Below are 22,886 nucleotides of genomic sequence, written 5' to 3' on the forward strand. Positions count from 1 at the left end.
CTATGTTTGCAGCTTGGGGCGACAGCCACCATATGTATCTACAGTAAACCTGCTGAAACCACAGGCTACAGTAGAACTTAAAGTGCAATACCACCCTTTTTCAACCTCATTTTCATCATCTGCAGCACAATACCAGTGTCAACACATGTGAAAACGGCGCATTTCTACGTTTTGTAGAAAAAAGTATAAAGTTAAACTGTTCTACCCGATGACATCATCGAAAGTGAAAACATTGTACAGTGATTTTCTAACACTATGAGATTCACCCTGTGACGTGACCCTCCATCTGGCTAGACACTATGAGATTCACCCTGTGACGTGACCCTCCATCTGGCTAGACACTATGAGATTCACCCTGTGACGTGACCCTCCATCTGGCTAGACACTATGAGATTCACCCTGTGACGTGACCCTCCATCTGGCTAGACACTCTGAGATTCACCCTGTGACGTGACCCTCCATCTGGCTAGACACTATGAGATTCACCCTGTGACGTGACCCTCCATCTGGCTAGACACTATGAGATTCACCCTGTGACGTGACCCTCCATCTGGCTAGACGCTATGAGATTCACCCTGTGACGTGACCCTCCATCTGGCTAGACACTATGAGATTCACCCTGTGACGTGACCCTCCATCTGGCTAGACACTATGAGATTCACCCTGTGACGTGACCCTCCATCTGGCTAGACACTATGAGATTCACCCTGTGACGTGACCCTCCATCTGGCTAGACGCTATGAGATTCACCCTGTGACGTGACCCTCCATCTGGCTAGACACTATGAGATTCACCCTGTGACGTGACCCTCCATCTGGCTAGACACTCATTGCAGGTCTTTTTCTTACTTTTAATCCTACCATGTGATGTCACAGAGAAGCATTTTCAAGGACCTGTCTTCTGATCTTTTTAACCACAGATCATAGAGATGTGCCGTTTTGACATTATGTAGACACTGATGTGGTGCTGGAGATAATGAATATGAGGTTGAAAAGTGGTGGAATTGCCCTTTAAGCTTAAACCTCAGCTTACATCAGAACTGCAACATATCTGTGGCCAGTCGTTTGAATAATTAAACTAGACTATGTGTGCGTCCCAAATAGCACTCTAATTCTCCGTTAGAGCCCCATAGGGCTCTAGGTCAAAAGCAGTGCACTAAATAGGGAATTTGGGTTCCATTTGAGACGCACAATGTCACTTGACATTTCCCCTTTAAAACTTAAGCATAGAGGAAAACAGAAAGAAACAGAAAGCTTTCGACGTAAAGGTACGAGCCAGGGCCATTAACAACCGTGTCTGAGTTTTAACACCTCCGCTTCATGTAGTGTTCTGTGTGTGTGTGTGTGTGCGTGTGCGTGTGCGTGTGCGTGTGCGTGTGTGTGTGTGTGTGTGTGTGTGTGTGTGTGTGTGTGTGTGTGTGTGTGTGTGTGTGTGTGCGTGCGTGCGTGCGTGCGTGCGTGTGCGTGTGTGTAATTGAATATATTCGTTAGTCCTGGTTCGTTACCCGTCCATAGCACCGGGGGGAATTAGCACCAATACATAAACCTGTCTACTTTAATCAAGTAGAACCATGTAGAGCAGATGAACTTCATGTTATAGGCTACGCTCCAAATGGAACCCTAATCCCTACATGGTGCACCACTTACGACCTGAGCCCTATGGGTCCTGGTCAAATGTAGCCCACTATATAGGGATTATGGTGCTATTTGGGATGTGGACATAGGCTTTCTGTTTTGGCTGGATGTTGATGTTAATACATAATGGACAAGAACAAGAGCTGATGGCTTGGAGTTTAGACAAGGACCAAACAGTTTAAAGGGTCACAGGTTGTGTTTTGGGGTCTTGGGCACATTCAGAAATGATTAGTGGATTTATGTGATATGACACACACACACACACACACACACACACACACACACACACACACACACACACACACACACACACACACACACACACACACACACACACACACACACACACACACACACACACACACACACACACACGCTGAAGGCCTTGCCTGGTCCAAGGTGACTCACAAACTGTACTTGAACATGTATTGTGTTGTGTGAATAATATGTTCATACTGAAGCACTGGGACTAGTTCACAGAGGAGTGAAAACAGCTGTACTGTCCAACAAACCCTCTGTATAAATGTAGAAACCTGGCTAAGTATCCCTGACTATACCACATACCATGCCAGGAGCATTACACTGGACTGATAAAAGAGCACAATGACACAATCAAATGAAAGAGAGATTCTCTATCAAGTTCACCAGCTTCAAATCAAATAGCAACCACAAGAGAATCAGGGCATTTCAGCGTGGGCCCCCCCCCCCCCCCACACACACACACACACACACACACACACCACACACACACACACACACACACACACACACCACACACACACACACACACACACACACACACACACACACACACACACACACACACACACACACACACTTCAACTCAAATCACCTGAGACGGAGAACATAACGAGGTTGGACAACAAAGTGATTGAGTCCCGAGGATCATGGGTAATCCGGTGTAATTTGAAGGTCTTTACTGTAGATCGCTGAACAACTTAATGCCAGACCGATTGAATAGGAGCTAATAGGAAACAGGTTGGGTGGAAAATAACACGTTGTGTGTGCGCCTGTGGTGTGTGTGTGTGTGTGTGTATGTATGTGTGTAGACGTGTTTAGTTATACCTGTGGGGACCAGAAGTCTCAACAAGAATTGTAAACAAATAAACATTTGACCAAATGGGGACATTTTGTTAGTCCCCACAAGGGCAAATGCTATTTCTACGGGGTTTAGGGTTAGAATTAGGTTTAGGGTTAGGAGCTATGGTTAGGTTCAGGGTTAGGGTTAAGGTTAGGTTTTGGTGTTAAGGTTAAAGTTAGGGTAAGGGTTAGGGTTAAGGAAAATAGGATTTTGAATAGGACTGAATTATGTGTGTCCCCATAAGGTTAGTTATGCAAGACTGTGTGTGTGTGTGTGTGTGTGCGTGCGTGCGTGCGTGCGTGCGTGCGTGTGTGTGTGTGTGTGTGTGTGTGTGTGTGTGTGTGTGTGTGTGTGTGTGTGTGTGTGTGTGTGTGTGTGTGTGTGTGTGTGTGTGTGTGTGTGTGTGTGTGTGTGTGTGTGTGTGTGTGTGTGTGTAGACCGGAGAGGGGCCCTTTCACTCTCATCATCAGTTCCATACCTGACAGGATACAGAGTGTCATGGCCTCTTCCTCTGGCTGTGTTTTCACACAGTGAGGTCCTGTTCCTGGACGGACATGAGGAATCACATGCTGATTCTAAACCCAACGAGGTTGACATCCCTCACTGTCACCAAGGGAAACAGACACACACACACATGCACACACACACACATGCACACACACACTCATACGGCACACACACTGCCACCCCTCCTCTATATAATATTGAAACATTTACAGTAGTCAACAAGGTGTTACAGCAACACAGAACGGGTTTGTGTTACTTCCTGTAAATCCCTTTGGCATGAGTTCTGAGGTGACAGACACAGTGGGGAATTTATACTGAGCAAGATGGTGAAAAATAATCAAATTATTCAACAGTACAGCGTACAGCCTTGCTATCCCCTAACCCGTTCATGGATGGTCATATCAGTCATTCATAATAAGTATGGCCAGTTCTCCACATTATAGCTAATTTATTGCTCTCATAATGGGTTGACCAGGGAGTCACACTGGAGAGGTCAACAACAAACAACAAGCACTTGATCAAAGAACAACAAGATAACTTCCTCTGTCACCTGGCAGCTGTCCAGATGTGTTGATGAACAAGAGGACACGACACAACAGATATTAATGTAACAACCTCTCTAATATCAGTAAACAATGACAGGGGGTTGAGAATCTAGACAGTAGCTTTATCTTGTTGATACAGCCCCAAGGGAGAATATTATTCTGTTATTACTGTCTTTAAAAGGGTTTGGGGATTCTGAACTCTGTTTCATCTGAGTTCACAGAGATGTAATGTCCGAGGGCCTCAAACCTTGAATGGTCTTGTTTGGAATGATTTGGTGTGTAATTGCGTCCAATGCATGAGTCTGGTTTGGTCTGTCTGGAACAGGAAATAGCAGGAGATTCTGTGTTATACTGAGTTAATGATGAATGTTGGATTCTGAGTAAGAGGTCTGACCGGCAACAAAGCAATAATGTCTTTTTCATTGATCTCAGGAACAAAAGGACTCATTAAATAAGAATCAATAGCGGTGTATTGTATAAAACTCCCGCGATCGCAAATTACGGGAGATTGATGATATAGTTTTTTTCTCTTCTATTCTCCCTTTCTCCTTCTCTCTCAGAGAGCAAATAAACTGTGAAGGATGATATCAGTTTCTCTTTCTCCCTCTCCCTCTTTTCTCTCCCTCTTTTCTCCTGTATACAGACATGGTTCTTTTCTTTCTTTCTTTCTTTCTTTCTGCAAAAAATGCTAATGATCAACCTGTTTCCAATAGCGTTGTGGGATGACATTGACCCCTCTTTCAAACCCCAAGGTTAGAGAAACATTCTAATTCTACCCCCCTAATCATGATGGATCACAGAACATTCCAGAATGCTGTAGAATCTCTTTAAGCGTACGTCGGACGGACCATTTAATAAAAGAGAGGGGGCTTGCGGGATACGAGGTGGTGGTGTCAGGAACTGTGAACTATTTTGTCCTGAAGGAGGCATTTTTTTCCCTCAACGTTGACCTGGGCCGTGAATTCTCCCAGAGTTCTAGAATGAGAAGACGGATCACTCCGGACAGCTAAGACCCTGCTCGGCCCAACGCATGAAAGCTAACAGCAAACCGGGTCTTCATGTCTGCACATTTGAATGTTTTAGTCTGATGTTTGGGGATCAGAGTTGTTTGTCTACAGGGGGTTAGCCTGGATATGGTCTCCCTAGGCAGGGTCACAGAGGAGTCAGAGGTTCCACAGAATGGATCATAGGACGTGATAGGGTCCAATCATAGGTTAAGTTAAGCCAGGTGGGCTGGCCAGGTGTGCTTCCTATATCTTCCTACATTTACATCCCTCTCCGCTACATTACAAGACTTTTCTTTGAATTCAAGCATCTAACAACTAACCAGAGAGCACATAGAATTTATAACACGATAGAGGTGATACGTTTAGTCCCGCTTCTTCAGATCCGATCCAGAGGCTTTGACTCAAACCAGAAAACAGCCTTCTGACAATTCCCATTAAAAGTGTTTTACTGGAAAAGCCCACAACCAGAAATAGCTTGGACATATCTGGCTGACTTTACAGAGACTAAGTTTCTCTCTAACTCAGACCAGTACTTTCAATTAAATGAAAACCCCAGAATGTGAACTTATTCTTGGCACCAAAGAGGTGCTTGAGATCTCTAAACAACACTCGTGGTTATAAAAGAGTCAACAGCAAAAAAGAAGGTCTGTCTTGGTTTTAGAGGTGCAACATACTGTATGGATATACTGTATGGATGTATTGTATGGGTGGAATAGATCAGTTTAATCATCCAATCGTCCCGCCTAACATACAAGCAAACATATTTAAGTAATATCCCTCCCCAGAGATAAATTCTGACAACTTAAATAGAGCAGCCGTTTAGTTGTGTCAAAACAATACTCAACATGTGTTGTATCTTGGCACTCAGTACATAGTGGTTTTAGTCTTTAGGCCAGAAAGCCTCTACTTTAGATACAGTGATTTGGAAAGACACTGTGCACAAATTCTCATCAGTCTGGAGGGAGGACGGGTCACTCAGTGTGTTTGCCAAGATTTCATACATTTCTCCTTTTGCACTCAAACCACGTCTGCAAACTCACATACAGAAACGGTTCCTTTGAAATGGCATAAACGTTCTAAAAACGAGCCAAGCATTAAGCATCGATGTGATCACACCTTGGCCGTCTCTATTTTACGCAGTGACAGACCGACAGATCAAAAAGGCAATATCCCTCCTCATCAGTATAAGTCCAGGTGATTAGATTTTCTGAAGAAACGGAGAAAATAAACTACAGCATGTTGACGTTATTGTTTCTCTACACAGTGTTTCAATGGACTCTTGTCTGCTCTACAGTGGATAGAACCAGACCTGATTTGAGCCAATCACATGGTTTTCTGGAGCTATTTTTGTAAATGTTCTCTGATATCAAATGATGAATATCCCCTGCTGCTCATCTCTCAGAGCCTTCTAGTGAAAACATTCTCCTCAAGAGGACCGTTTTCTGTCCACAAGGACCAATACCCAAATACACAAACAGTCCCAGCATCTTCTAGTGTAGTCTAGGGGCTGAATATAATCCTGTTTTAGTTGGTAGACAAATAAACCCAGTCTAGAGGATGGTAAAACGCTACAGTGAGCAGGAATTGAGGCGTAGCGCGGTCCGGTCCCTCCTGATGTGTGGGGCATGTGACGCAGGTTTGACATATAAGGACGGCGCAAGGGTCAAAGGTTATAAGACTACCTTGGGTGGTATGGTTTAGTTTAGTCCCTCCTAAATCGCCCTCTAGAGAACTATAACAGCCTATTATAGGACGTGAGAGAGGACAAGGACGAATGAATGACAGTTTCTCAGTATTGGTACCCTCTCAGTGAATTCAGATTCACACAGAATGTAGGCTGTATAGGCTATGTGTTCCTTGAAGAAACATTGTGTTTTACTGGGAAAGTAAGAGTTGGTGAGATGTTTTGATGAGTCTTTAGATTTGGAAAATGCCGACCCCATAGTGATGCAGACAAACCTCTAGAGAGAGAAAGAGGAGGGAAGGGGGGGGGGGGGGGGGGGGGGGTTAGGGTACGTAGACAAGGGATTTAGGGGAGTCAGACTAACTGTGTGGCCCTCGTTGGCAAGCCTCATTGCCGGTCTAGAGACGTGAATATAACTTGGGCATCGTGTGTCTCTGTAGTAATAAATGACCGTGGTGGAAGGGAGAGTCTAGAGAGGTGGACGGGATACAGAGGCCATGGGGGGTCATTACCAAAATAACAACCCCATTCCACCCCACCCCAACCTTATTTAATGCTTTATAGATGGTCAGATAGCCTTCACACACACACACGCACACACGCGCGCACACACACACACACACACACACACACACACACACACACACACAGACACACACACACACACACACAGCTGGTTGATCCATAACGTTAAGTAGGCCCATCAATGGGACCAGACACACTGAGCCACAGGACTTTAGAGACCCAATAAAGCACTTTGATAAAGCCAGGGAGCAGATGACGAGATGAACGTCCCAAATGGCACCCTATTCCCTATGTAGTGCTAAAGTGTTGACCAGAACCCTATGGGCCCCGGTCAAAAGTAGTGTACTATATAGGTAATAAGGGTGCCTTTTGTTTGGGAAAAGCACTAGAAGATGTAGATCTGCGTGATGGATGAGTATGGAGGAGGGTTCATGTCTGCTCCCAGTCATTTTAAGGCTATACGAAACGACTGCATTCTTTGGTGTAACGTCGACTGAGAACTTTCTCTGCCCCCCCCCCCCCCCCCAACAATCTCGAACATTTTGGCCACATCACCATTTGAAATGTACAGGCATAACTTTATGATTTCCTTCAAAATGTTCACTAGGAAATACTGGAGATGTGTGAAAATGTTCCAGCTCTCAGATCTCAAGTAGCCAGCCTTACTGCAAGGCTTCTGACTAATTAATCAGTTGTTATGCTGTTTATGCTGTTGATGACTTAATAACAGTGACAAGTCCTCAATAACAGACTAGCATTTATTTGGTTTAGACAGCGGCATCTTTGATGACACCACCGAGAGAATGCAAATTGAGGCCCATTGAATGGTGTATTTTCTCCCACCATGCTCTCTCACTCTCTCTCTCTTTCTCTCTCTCTCTCAATTCAATTCAAGGGCTTTATTGTCATGGGAAACACATGTTAACATTGCCAAAGCAAGTGAAGTAGATAATATACAGAAGTGAAATAACAATAAAAAGAACAGTAAACATTACACTCACAGAAGTTCCAAAAGAATAAAGACATTACAAATGTCATATTATGTGTATATACAGTGTTGTAACGATCTCTCTCTCTCTCTCTATTTCTCATTATTAGTAGTTCTCAGGCTAATTACCCAATGATTCATGTCCTCTGATGTCTTCCTTGCACACACTAACACAACACACTGTCTTGGCATCAGCGCCAGGGCATGACAGGGCGTAGTTGGCATGTGTTGGGTCTCTGCCCGGGTACTGGATGTCTCTGTCGACAGCTTAGTCAACATTACACTGTACCCACATTATCACATTTGTTCAGTTAGTTTAGACAGAATGACACTGCCTTTCACTACTGATGCATGTGGGAGTAATGGAGGAGGAGTGTTAAAAAGAGATTACTTGACCCAGGCTTGGTCATTTGATTTCAAATGAGCAACACCAAATGCCTCTGTTGCCTCTTCAGCAAAATGATTTTGCACCGGCAACATTGTTAAACCAGCCCTGGCTTGTCAGACTCCTTTATTCACCTCATGTTACAGTTTATGGTGAGAAAGATTGGCAAAATGAACTAATTACACACTCATGTCCTGGAGGAGGGCATGTCAATCATTTTAATGAGGTCTGCCAGGAACACATTATTCATTGATGGCTTTTCTGTGACATTCTCAGACAGATTAGACAGGTGATTCACCTTAACGACAGAGACAGCTGCCAGTCTGTCAATGTGCCCAGCAACAGGTGTCAATTCAGGAGACACCTCTTATAGTCTACTGTAGAAATGGTTGGTCTTTAAGAACCATCCCCCGCTCGTCTTCTGTTTCTCAGGGAATGGTTACGCAATACAAACGTTCTATATTTCATTTATTTGTTCTATATTTCCCTCTCTACAAGGCTTGAGATACACAGAGATGAGACGCACCGCTACTTAGACATACAACCCTTTATGTTTTCACATCTACTGGGCCTCGTCAATCCACCGTGTCAACAGACAGACTGGACTCTCCCTGTAGACTGACCAGACTGGGGACTGGAGAACCAGGGCAGGGGGGGATGGACGGAACGGGCAGCCCAGGGATAGAGTGCCCTGGCTGGGGTAGCGAGTGGGATGTGGGTGGGTGAAAACCAAGGGAGGGGGGTTGGGGGAACAGGGGTGTGCAAGGGTAGAGTGCCCTGACTGGGATAGAGGGAGTGATGTGGATGGGTGGGTGGTGGTGGTGGGTGGTGGTAGAAGTCATGGAGGCAGGGGGACGGGGTGCTGTCACGTTCGTCGTAAGGAGGAGACCAAGGTTCTGGACGCCGCCCCCCTTCTTTACACTGAGTCCGCTCTTGTAGCACAGACCCGTGGATCATCGTCGGAGGCTCTGGACTGCGGATCCTCGCCGTATGCCCCGGGCTGGGGACCCTCGCTGCGTGGATCATCGCCGAATGTTCTGGACTGGGGATCGTCGCTGGAGACCCCGGACTGGGGACCTTCGCTGGAAACCCAGGACTGGGGACCGTCGCTGGAGACCCCGGACTGGGGACCGTCGCTGGAGACCCCGGACTGGGTACTGTCGCCGGACGCTCTGGACTGGGTACTGTCGCCGGACGCTCTGGACTGGGTACTGTCGCCGGACGCTCTGGACTGGGTACTGACGCCGGACGCTCTGGACTGGGTACTGTCGCCGGACGCTCTGGACTGGGTACTGTCGCCGGACGCTCTCTGGACTGGGTACTGTCGCCGGACGCTCTCTGGACTGGGTACTGTCGCCGGACGCTCTCTGGACTGGGTACTGTCGCCGGACGCTCTCTGGACTGGGTACTGTCGCCGGACGCTCTCTGGACTGGGTACTGTCGCCGGACGCTCTCTGGACTGGGTACTGTCGCCGGACGCTCTCTGGACTGGGTACTGTCGCCGGACGCTGTGGACTGGGTACTGTCGCCGGACGCTCTCTGGACTGGGTACTGTCGCCGGACGCTCTCTGGACTGGGTACTGTCGCCGGACGCTGTGGACTGGGTACTGTCGCCGGACGCTCTCTGGACTGGGTACTGTCGCCGGACGCTCTGGACTGGGTACTGTCGCCGGACGCTCTCTGGACTGGGTACTGTCACCGGACGCTCTCTGGACTGGGTACTGTTGCCGGACGCTCTGGACTGGGTACTGTCGCCGGACGCTCTCTGGACTGGGTACTGTCGCCGGACGCTCTGGACTGGGTACTGTCGCCGGACGCTCTCTGGACTGGGTACTGTCGCCGGACGCTCTCTGGACTGGGTACTGTCGCCGTACGCTCTGGACTGGGTACTGTCGCTGGACGCTCTGGACTGCTGAGGCGCACTGTAGGCCTGGTGCGTGGTGCCGGAACTGGTGGTACCGGGCTGAGGACACGCACCTCAGGGCGACTGCGGGGAGGAGGAACAGGATACACTGGACCGTGGAGACGCATTGGAGATCCAGAACATAGAGCTGGCTCAATATGTCCTGGCTGGATGCCCATTCTAGCCCGGCAAACGCGAGGAGCTGGAATAGAGCGCACCGAGCTAAGAATGCGAACTGGAGACACCGTGCGCATCTCTGCATAACACGGTGCCTGACCAGTTACACGCTCCCCACGGTAAGCACGAGGAGTTGGCTCAGGTCTCCTACCTGACTCAGCCAATCTCCTCGTGTGCCCCCTCCCAAAAGAAATCTTGGGGCTGCCTCTCGGGCTTCCGTGCTAGCCGTGTACCTTCATATCTTCGCTGTTCCTCTATTCTCCTGTATTTCTCCTCGTAGTATCGCCGTTCCGATTTCGCCGCCTCTAACTCCTCCTTAGGACGGCGATACTCCCCCGGCTGTGTCCAGGGTCCTGCTCCATCTAATATCTCCTCCCAGGTCCATTTCCCCATTAAGCGCTGTTCCTCCTTTTCACGCTGCTTGGTCCTGGTTTGGTGGGTTATTCTGTTACGTTCGTCGTAAGGAGGAGACCAAGGCGCAGCGTGATAAGAATACATTCTTCTATTATTATACGAAGAACACTAAACAAACTATAAAAATAACAAAACGAACGTGAACGCTATAAGACACGAGTGCTGACATGCAACTACACATAGACAATAATCCACAAAACCAAAATGGTAAATGGCAACCTAAATAGGATCCCCAATCAGAGACAACGATCAACAGCTGTCTCTGATTGGGAACCAATTCAAGCCACCATAGACTTACATTTACCTAGACAATACCAAAACCCCATAGATATACAAAAAACTCTAGATAAGGGAAAACACCCATACCACCCTCGTCAAACCCTGACCTAACCAAAATAATAAAGAAAACAAAGATAACTAAGGTCAGGGCGTGACAGGTGCCAGGGATAGGCACAGACTAGCTGGGGTAGAAGGAGTGATGTGAGTCAGTGGTGGATGAAGACAGTGGAGATAAATTGATGCTTCTGCTCCTGGTTAGCAGTGTCAGTGTAGATAGGGTGAGAGATGAACAGGGAGGAACCAGTAATGACATCTCCAAGAGAGAGAAAAGTGATAAAGAGGAACAAATGGGAGGCTGGGTCTCTGTTATCATATATGTGGTGGACTGGAATACTAGCACAGTGGGGGAGGGAGGCTGGGTCTCTGTTATCATATATGTGGTGGACTGGAATACTAGCACAGTGGGGAGGGAGGCTGGGTCTCTGTTATCATATATGTGATGGACTAGAATACTAGCACAGTGGGGGAGGGAGGCTGGGGTCTCTGTTATCATATATGTGGTGGACTGGAATACTAGCACAGTGGGGGAGGGAGGCTGGGGTCTCTGTTATCATATATGTGATGGACTAGAATACTAGCACAGTGGGGGAGGGAGGCTGGGTCTCTGTTATCATATATGTGGTGGACTGGAATACTAGCACAGTGGGGAGGGAGGCTGGGTCTCTGTTATCATATATGTGATGGACTAGAATACTAGCACAGTGGGGGAGGGAGGCTGGGTCTCTGTTATCATATATGTGGTGGACTAGAATACTAGCACAGTGGGGGAGGGAGGCTGGGTCTCTGTTATCATATATGTGATGGAATGGAATACTAGCACAGTGGGGGAGGGAGGCTGGGGTCTCTGTTATCATATATGTGATGGACTAGAATACTAGCACAGTGGGGGAGGGAGGCTGGGGTCTCTGTTATCATATATGTGATGGAATGGAATACTAGCACAGTGGGGGAGGGAGGCTGGGGTCTCTGTTATCATATATGTGATGGACTAGAATACTAGCACAGTGGGGGAGGGAGGCTGGGATCTCTGTTATCATATATGTGATGGACTAGAATACTAGCACAGTGGGGGAGGGAGGCTGGGTCTCTGTTATCATATATGGTGGACTAGAATACTAGCACAGTGGGGGAGGGAGGCTGGGATCTCTGTTATCATATATGTGATGGACTAGAATACTAGCACAGTGGGGGAGGGATGCTGGGATCTCTGTTATCATATATGGTGGACTAGAATACTAGCACAGTGGGGGAGGGAGGCTGGGGTCTCTGTTATCATATATGTGATGGACTAGAATACTAGCACAGTGGGGGAGGGAGGCTGGGTCTCTGTTATCATATATGGTGGACTAGAATACTAGCACAGTGGGGGAGGGAGGCTGGGATCTCTGTTATCATATATGTGATGGACTAGAATACTAGCACAGTGGGGGAGGGAGGCTGGGTCTCTGTTATCATATATGGTGGACTAGAATACTAGCACAGTGGGGGAGGGAGGCTGGGATCTCTGTTATCCTATATGTGATGGACTAGAATACTAGCACAGTGGGGGAGGGAGGCTGGGGTCTATGTTATCATATATGTGGTAGACTAGAATACTAGCACAGTGGGGGAGGGAGGCTGGGATCTCTGTTATCATATATGTGATGGACTAGAATACTAGCACAGTGGGGGAGGGAGGGAGGCTGGGGTCTCTGTTATCATATATGTGGTGGACTAGAATACTAGCACAGTGGGGGAGGGAGGCTGGGGTCTCTGTTATCATATATGTGGTGGACTAGAATACTAGCACAGTGGGGGAGGGAGGCTGGGGTCTCTGTTATCATATATGTGATGGACTAGAATACTAGCACAGTGGGGGAGGGAGGCTGGGTCTCTGTTATTATATATGGTGGACTAGAATACTAGCACAGTGGGGGAGGGAGGCTGGGATCTCTGTTATCATATATGTGATGGACTAGAATACTAGCACAGTGGGGGAGGGAGGCTGGGTCTCTGTTATCATATATGTGATGGACTAGAATACTAGCACAGTGGGGGAGGGAGGCTGGGATCTCTGTTATCATATATGTGATTTACTAGAATACTAGCACAGTGGGGGAGGGAGGCTGGGGTCTCTTATCATATATGTGGTGGACTAGAATACTAGCACAGTGGGGGAGGGAGGCTGGGGTCTCTGTTATCATATATGTGATGGACTAGAATACTAGCACAGTGGGGGAGGGAGGCTGGGGTCTCTGTTATCATATATGTGGTGGACTAGAATACCAGCACAGTGGTGGAGGGAGGCTGGGGTCTCTGTTATCATATATGTGATGGACTAGAATACTAGCACAGTGGGGGAGGGAGGCTGGGTCTCTGTTATCATATATGGTGGACTAGAATACTAGCACAGTGGGGGAGGGAGGCTGGGATCTCTGTTATCATATATGTGATGGACTAGAATACTAGCACAGTGGGGGAGGGAGGCTGGGTCTCTGTTATCATATATGGTGGACTAGAATACTAGCACAGTGGGGGAGGGAGGCTGGGATCTCTGTTATCCTATATGTGATGGACTAGAATACTAGCACAGTGGGGGAGGGAGGCTGGGGTCTATGTTATCATATATGTGGTGGACTAGAATACTAGCACAGTGGGGGAGGGAGGCTGGGATCTCTGTTATCATATATGTGATGGACTAGAATACTAGCACAGTGGGGGAGGGAGGGAGGCTGGGGTCTCTGTTATCATATATGTGGTGGACTAGAATACTAGCACAGTGGGGGAGGGAGGCTGGGGTCTCTGTTATCATATATGTGGTGGACTAGAATACTAGCACAGTGGGGGAGGGAGGCTGGGGTCTCTGTTATCATATATGTGATGGACTAGAATACTAGCACAGTGGGGGAGGGAGGCTGGGTCTCTGTTATTATATATGGTGGACTAGAATACTAGCACAGTGGGGGAGGGAGGCTGGGATCTCTGTTATCATATATGTGATGGACTAGAATACTAGCACAGTGGGGGAGGGAGGCTGGGTCTCTGTTATCATATATGTGATGGACTAGAATACTAGCACAGTGGGGGAGGGAGGCTGGGATCTCTGTTATCATATATGTGATTTACTAGAATACTAGCACAGTGGGGGAGGGAGGCTGGGGTCTCTTATCATATATGTGGTGGACTAGAATACTAGCACAGTGGGGGAGGGAGGCTGGGGTCTCTGTTATCATATATGTGATGGACTAGAATACTAGCACAGTGGGGGAGGGAGGCTGGGGTCTCTGTTATCATATATGTGGTGGACTAGAATACCAGCACAGTGGTGGAGGGAGGCTGGGGTCTCTGTTATCATATATGTGGTGGACTAGAATACTAGCACAGTGGGGGAGGGAGGGAGTTACATCCAAAGAACATTGTATCGAACTGAAATTCTATTAAAGGGTCAATAAGTAATATGTAATTGAACAGTTATTTCAATAAAAACAGAATATATGTGTCTGTAGCAGCTCATAAATGATTCACACCAGAATTTGATTCATTGGTTCCTATTGACTTGGGTTCTGTCATGTAATTTGCCAGTGTAAACAATTAATCTCGAAATGGACATATCAAGGTTGTCACTAAATCAAGGGATGTCTAGAAGTCGTAAAGAAAAACCTATGAAAATGTATTAAGGCAATAACACGAGTCATGTAAATGACGTAATGATAACTGAAAACAACTGAATAAGCTTTAATGTGTCTAAATTAGACCACTTTGCTGTCCTTTGTTGTTAGAGGTTATATAATGAGTCAGGTTTTAATATGATAGAAAAATAAACCAGCGCTGTGACAAATTTTAATCATCCCTAAAAGGTGGGGTAGAGGGACATCAACTACGAAGACAAATGGGATATTTTCCTTACTAAACGTAGCATCAAATCCCCAGTTTACCATGCCTACTTTGGATATGTTTATACATTTGATAAGATAAAACAAGTATATAATTATGATAAATTAGTTTGTCTCGCATTCACTACATGAGAGGAAGACGTGGCACAGATAAACAGTGCATCCTACATATGATTTCCCTCTCTCCCCCCTTCTCTCTCTCCCTCCCCCTTCCCTCTCCCTCTCTCCCCCTTGTCTCTCTCTCTCTCTCCCCCCTTCTCTCTCACTCTCCCTCCCTCTCCCTCTATCCCCTTCCTTCCCTCTCCCTCTCCCCCTTCCCTCTCTCACTCTCTCCCCCTCTTCCCACTCCCTTCATCTTTCTCTCTTCCGATACCCGTGATCCTCAAAGAGTACAGTTTACAAAAACAACCTGGCCACACAGTACTCTTTGTTCTGACATCTCCCCTGAGCACTGCACCCTAACGTTAATGCAAAACCAAACTTTATTTAAACAAAGCCCCTCAGCTGGACAATGAATCTGCTCTCTGCAATGTTCGACAGCAGAAATGATCACACCAGATTTAGAGCTTGATTCAATCCGTAGTGCAGAATATCTGCGCTGTAGCGCGGCTCACATTTAAAGGTAACTTCCGATTGAGCAGACATATGCAACGTTTACCATGAATGCAGTCTCCGTGACCGCGGGAACATTGCCTTTAATTGTCAATCTTTCTATAGAGCGGATCTTCAGCGCTACGGATTGAATTGGGCCCTTACACAAGATTTAGTGGTGTATTCAGTGGGAGATACTGAGGGGGGTCAATGTACACAAACACTTTGTAAAATGAGTCATATCACACTGTGATATCAAGGGAGTTGATAGCACTGTTCAAAGTTGTGATTTCACTATGAGTCGGTGCATGGGCGTCATGCCCATAGGGGGCACGTGTGGACACTACTAGCCACCTAGCAATGTTATGAAGTTGGCTTTAGCGATCCCAGATAGGTTCCCAACCTCATAACTAGCTGTCAGTCAAGTTAGAGAAGCTGATTAACACTCACATTCCTTTCAATCTTTCACCCAGGTTTTAGCAGAGAAGCAGAGAAGCATATTTAGTTTCTTTACAAAAACAACCACAAGTCAGGAGGATACAGACAGCTCAAGAGGTGTGCTTAGTTATGCTTAGTTTTTTACAAAGAATCAAGCATAATGATTATGGCTCTAGATTGCAGGAAAAAGCTGTGTCAGGTGTTTGAAAAATGTTTTGCTTCTGTTCCTGGTTAGCAGTGTCAGTGTAGACAGGTTGAGAGATGGGAGAGAACAGGAAGAATCCAGTAATGACATCTCAGAGAGAGAGAGATTGAGATAGGGAAAGAGAGAGAGAGAGACAGAGAGAGATAAGGAAAGAGAGAGAGAGAAAGGGAGATAAGGAAAGAGACAGACAGACAGACAGACAGACAGACAGACAGACAGACAGACAGACAGACAGACAGACAGACAGACAGACAGACAGACAGACAGACAGACAGACAGACAGACAGACAGACAGACAGACAGACAGACAGACAGACAGACAGACAGAGGGAGATAGGGAGAGAGAGGGAGAGAGGGAGATAGGGAGAGAGAGACAGAGCGAGAGATAGGGAAATAGAGAGAGGCAGAGAGAGAGAGAGCGGGAGAGAGTGAGGGAGAGAGGGAAAGAGAGACACAGAGAGAGGGAGAGAGGGAAAGAGAGAGAGAGAGGGAGATAGGGAAAGAGAGAGAGAGAGAGGGAGAGAGAGAGAGAGGGAGATAGGGAAAGAGAGAGAGAGAGAGGGAGAGAGAGAGAGAGGGAGATAGGGAAAGAGAGAGAGAGAGAGGGAGAGAGAGAGAGGGGGAGATAGGGAAAGAGAGAGACAGAGAGAGGGACATCAACTACGAAGACAAATGGAATATTTCCTTACTAAACGTAGCATCAAATCCCCAGTTTATCATGCCTACTTTGGATATGTTTATACATTTGATCAAATATGTTCTCTTATATACTTGAGAGGATGACCTGACACAGATAGAAAGAGGATCCTCTCTCTCTCTCCTTCTCTCACCTCCAATACACATGATCCCAAAACAGTACAGTTTGCAAAAGCAATCTGACCACACAGTACTCTTTGTTCCTGTCCCCTGAGCACCACACCCTACCGTTAATGCAAAACCAAATGATCATGTCAGGCGTAATCGATTCCTTTAGTGGTGTATTCACTGGGGGAAGCAGAGGGGGGTCCGCACACACACGCACACGCACACGCACACACACACACACGCACACCTTGTTAAATGAATCATATCACACTGTGATATCGAGGGAGTTGATACCATAGCCCTGTTCAAAGTTATTCTATGATTTCACTCATGACAGTCGTAAGAGGGAGGGCGGTCTGTATATTTGTCTTTCAGAATAATTAAGGACCTCTGGAAGTTATACATCATTGTAGATTTACTCGAGGGCTGTATTTGTAATTCATCTCAGTTGGAGCTCAAAGATGTAACCTTACCTGGGGGTCTGGGCACACGACTGCAGGGGTGTACTGTGTCTGGTTCTGAACCAGTGAAATGTCAGGAGACTTTCAAACAATACAAGAATAAAGATTTATCTGGCCATACTTTGTCTTTGTTCTCCAGATTATATTTTGTCAGTTGGTGGTGAATATTTGCACCAACGTCATCAATCTCTATGAATCAGATGGTGGCTAATATTAGATCTACGACCATTTGCTCTGATATAACCAGATGATGTGTTCGTGTCAATATTGATTCGATTTCTCAGGGAAAGGAGATTGCTAATGTCATAGTCATAACCGTTTACAGCGTCATCATGATTTGAATGTACCTCTACCCACCAAGCATGAATAGGTTTGGAAAAACTCACACGCCTCAACTGGCGTAAAAACACAGTCCAGTAATAGGGCTTAGGGTCTATTTCCTGACCTCATCACAACCAGATGAAGCAGTCCATTAGTTAAGTGTTTGAGCCCAGGTGGAACATTGCGGATTTCAAAGTATGACATAAGCCTCACGGCAGTTAGCGACCAGATATTGATGACAACTCAATACAGATGGTCTTTTTCACCGTCACTAAACTGAACGTATTGAATGAAAGAAATCCCTCCTCCCCCTCTACTTTTCCCCACTGGTGTTGACTCACCTTCAAGGCATGTTTAAATGAAGATATCTGACCCCAGAAGCCTAAAATCCATTATTAGCTACGCTAAGGATACACATTGACTGTGGTCAGCCATGAAAACACCATTTAGCAAGCAGAGGTCAGCCTAGTACCTTCTGAAGGTGAGAAGAAAAATAAGAAGAGGACTTAAGTGGGAATGTTTGAGATATTTCAAGTGAGGGAAGATTGGAGATATTTAACAGGATACTGTATTAAACCCAATGAGGCCCTGTAGGCTTTCTGGACCCGGGGCCCTATTGCTTCTTACAAGCCAGCTGAGAAAATAGCACCACGGGAGAAAGCCGACGGGTCAAAGAAAAGAAAACGGAGGAGACAGTGAGAGAGTTAAGTATGTGTATTTTCACTGTTTATATAGTAGAGACATATAGATGGATGAACGGGTTCAATCTATATTGACATCTTTGTGATTATATCAGCCTAAATCAATAGACGTGGCCTCTTATTCACTACTACAACATGAAGCCTGTGTTCACTGTAATAATAAACTAATACCAACATTTGAGTAGCATGTGTAATTATTTTCTGACCACTATCCTGACTGATTCAGTAATTGCTGTTTATGCAGGCATGGTGATACACAGCAGGGATCCAAATGAACCATGTTTGAACCACACAACCACACAACCCCTTAAACAGCCAATTAACATCATTATCCTGATGATTGCTGGGAAAACAATAACTTATGTGAACCATTGCATTCCCTAAAACAAATGTCTGCTTTTTAACAAAACTCACACTTTCTGAATCCCTTCTTATAGAGGGAGGCAGTGAGATAATGTAAACATTGAAACAGTATGAATAAGCCAGGATAAATGTCATGGTAATTTGACGTGCTGAACTACCGCAGTCGAAGCATTGTTGGTGGTGGAAATGTTACGCAAACATGCCAGTTTTAATCCTGCTGTGTTGCCAAGACATTAACGTCCCGTGTGTAGAATCAAGGAATACGTTCTGTTTTGAAAAGTCCCTGCAAAGCTGTGTGTGGTCAGTATGGGCAACTGTGAAAGTGTCAATGAGATGTGGATGTTGTCAATCCCTTTACCTAAGACCCCCTACATCACTGCATATCAACCACACACACAGATAGGCATAAAATACTCAAAAACACATATACCCTGCCAATAGGGATACTGTCATGCAAACTGTAGTCTTAAGTACAGACAGTATCGTTTTCAAGGCTACTCTGTGGTAGTCTGTCCAGAGCAGGCCAAGGTCCAGTTGGAGCACTGAGACTTTGGGACTTCCATCAGGCTCTGATTCACATCCCTCACACACACACACACACAGATACACACACACACACACACACACACACACACACACACACACACACACACACACACACACACACACACACACACACACACACACACACACACACACACACACACACACACACACACACACACACACACACACACACACACACACACACAATCCATATCTGGCAGAGCCAGTCTGTTTACCTGGATCTCTGTAGTCCTGGTCGTCCCTGGAGACCCAGCCTGATCTGATCACCACTTCATTATTGTTTTCTGGGATAAACACAGGGATTTATCAACACAATAACATGTGGATGTGGTGTGTTAGGGTGGGTGTTTGGGGTGTGTGTGTGCCCTGTCTGTGTGTGTTTATGTGAGTATCTGTGGCTTGACACTCCCTCCCCTCCGTCCTGTCCCTCCCTGCCCTCTCCTCCACTCCTTTCCATCGGGGGGGGGGGGGCAAATGTCGAGCGAGTGAGCCCCGAACCAGGCTTGGCCGGTCGCTACGGAAACAATGGCGACGGCAGCGCGGTGACAGCGGGAGACAGGAAGAGACAAGAACAGGCACAAACACAGGAACCTTCCATTCTGCCACCGAGTCTGAGACAGACCTGAGACCTGAGACCTGGAGTTGCGTTCCAAATGCCACCCTATTCCCTATAGGGCCCTTAAGGCTCTGGTCAGAAGTAGTGCACTATGTAGGAAATAGGGTGTCATTTGGGAATCAGAGATGCTCAGTATAATAATATGCACTAATATGACAAAAGTAGTGACACACACAATCAGTGATTATTCACGAGTCCTGGGGGAGGCAGCATGGAGCGCCACAGAGTCCTGCGGTATGATACAGAGAGATATATTTAGGTGTGTGTGTGTGTGTGTGTGTTCACCTTCACCTCATATGGCATGGAGGTTTTTGGCAGGCCTGGGAATTAAGATATGTTCAGCCTATATATATAATCATGGATTTTAATACATATATTGTATATTTTTATGTAAAATAAAAAAATATACAGACATAATTTATGGGTTCTCATTAATCTTCCACTTAATTCAGCTCCAGAACGGCTTTTAAAGAGATATTAAAGACTTACATTAATCATTGCTGTATAGCCCTTCTATGGCTAAACTCCTGAGACTGAGTAATTCATGGGTAGGATATTGAAAAATGGAGACCGAGCCCATATTGCAAGACGCTTGGCATGTAGCCTGTGTGTCTGAATAGATGCAAAATCCCCTCTGTAATACCATTGTTCCTGTATTAATGGGATATTTGTTCATATGGATTACGATGCCTTCTGTTCAATATTTTAGGCCCTCATTGTTTCTGAATAAAACGTTCTCCTCCCCTCTTCACTCTTCCCACATTACAGCATAATACTCTACATCTACAATAGCCTTCACCACAGCACATGTACTCCACACAATAGGTCTGCCAGAAGGCATCATGATTAGACCGTAAACCTGCCAGCTTCAGAAATACACTATCACAGTCTCTTCCTGTCCCACTCATTGTGCTGTAGGCTGGTGTGTATTGTATTGTACTGTAATCAAGGTATTCACTCTAGGAATCCCTGTGGGCCAGATCTCTTATATTTACATATATAGATGAGATCGTTCAGCAGCAGGTAGGTAGTTAGGGGGGTTTACCTTGGCATCTTCACTACATCCAACGGCGATGCAATTGTGACATATTAATAATTGTAGGCATCCTTGAGGGAAATCTTCCAGATTAGATGATTTTATCATTCAGCGGTAGGCATATACCTTGGCATTAATTCTCCCTCCTTCCCAGTGTGAATTCCCACGTGGTATTGTTGCATGTTAAAGGAACTATGGCAGCAGCTTTGAGGGAAATCCCCCCCATAGAGCTTCAATTCAATACAACTTTATTTATCCCCTCAGGAGTAACAGAGCATCTAAAAGAGACCTGCAGTCTGAGGAGTGGCGCCAAGGTAAACAAAGGTAAACAAACAACCAATCAGACGTCTCCGTAAACCCTACCGCCAATCCGCTACCTGTCTTGATGAGGGGACCGGATGGTTCAACTCCTAACAACGCCATTCAGGAACAATTTGGGAATTGGGAATGAGGACTTGGGACCGTTTTGGTTTATGAGCGGAACGAGCGGAATGATCTTCCTCTCCCTCCATCCTGTATTGGCGAGGTTGGCTCTTAGCCTCACAAAGAGAGGCGACTGGGCTGGGAAGGGAGCGGTGAGAGGGACCGGGAGCATTCCTTTCAGCTGGGAACCCCCTGCTGTGAGAGAGGGCCTGCTCCAAAGGAATTCAAATGTACAGCAGCGTCCCCCAGACTCCAGTGGCCTCCAGGTTTCTCCCCTCTGCGTCCCAAATAGCACCCTATTCCCTATGTAGGGAACTACTTTTGACCAGGGCCCATAGGGAATGGAGTGCCATTTGGGACACACTCTCCCTGTATGGTCTGTGAGAATGTCTGTGTTATTCAGTCTTGCCTAGTTGTGTTATGTTATCTAAAGAGGGAAAGTACCGCACAGAAGGGTGGAGGTTTAAACGTATTGAGTAGAGCTAATTCTGGGTTGAACACGTATCAGCTTCTGGCCCAGGTGTAGGCAACCCTGTTCCTGGAGTGCCACAGGTACTGCAGGATAATGTCCCAACTAGGCACCACACCTGACCAGCTGAGCTAATTGATCAGTTCAGTGATTGTCTAAATTCTACACTCCTGGTCTTCCAGGTAAGTTAAATCAAAAACATGAAGTTCCTGCGGCCCTCCAGGACCAGGGTTACCTACCCCTGCTCCGGCCTATAGAACGTGGTCTGATCGTAGGTTGTTTGTGTTGAAGTACTGTTGGGCCTTAGTCAGCGTACTCCATCAATTTAGACTGTACAGTTGATGAGCCATATCTGGGTAAATCCAGCATCGACCGTGATGTATGTAGCTACTGTACACTCCAGTCCAAATAAGGTAGTCTCTTTTTTATAGCAACATCTTCTTTTCAGTCTTTTCTGAGTACAGTAACGTGATGCAAAAATAGATTAAGATTTATCTGAGTCTCAGTGGGTTCCCTGGTGAAAGTATGTTTGGGGAGAAATCTTGGTGTCAGTTCAAAGAAAGGAATATTTGGTCTCTGAAAAATCTAATTAGGGGACATTTTAACCCTGGACACAATGGATGTTATGTAGTAATGCTGATCGGACCATTGTCTATTGTGTTGTCCCTCAAGCCTCTCCCTGTGTTACAGAGAAACATGCTATGTTCTCTGCCCTGACTGGAAGAAACAGTCAGTGAACAAATGAATCGGTTGCTTCTTTTTGTTTTCAAACAGATCCTCCAGTGAGGCGCTTTGTGTTCCCTTGGCTG

The 22,886-nt window shown here is 46.3% G+C and overlaps 1 protein-coding gene across 1 annotated transcript in view; it reads right to left on the bottom strand.

The window, feature by feature from the left end:
• Positions 1-9,293: 9,293 nt before the first annotated feature.
• Positions 9,294-22,886, bottom strand: part of LOC129851575 (GTPase IMAP family member 7-like) — a 44,262-nt gene continuing 30,669 nt past the window's right edge. Inside the window, exon 6 of the mRNA XM_055918184.1 lies at positions 9,294-9,473. Within this exon, the coding sequence (XP_055774159.1) occupies positions 9,294-9,473 (180 nt within the window). The remainder of the gene's footprint in view (positions 9,474-22,886) is intronic.

The sequence above is a fragment of the Salvelinus fontinalis genome, chromosome 3 (genome assembly GCF_029448725.1).
Source record: "Salvelinus fontinalis isolate EN_2023a chromosome 3, ASM2944872v1, whole genome shotgun sequence".
Classification (NCBI taxonomy): domain Eukaryota; kingdom Metazoa; phylum Chordata; class Actinopteri; order Salmoniformes; family Salmonidae; genus Salvelinus; species Salvelinus fontinalis.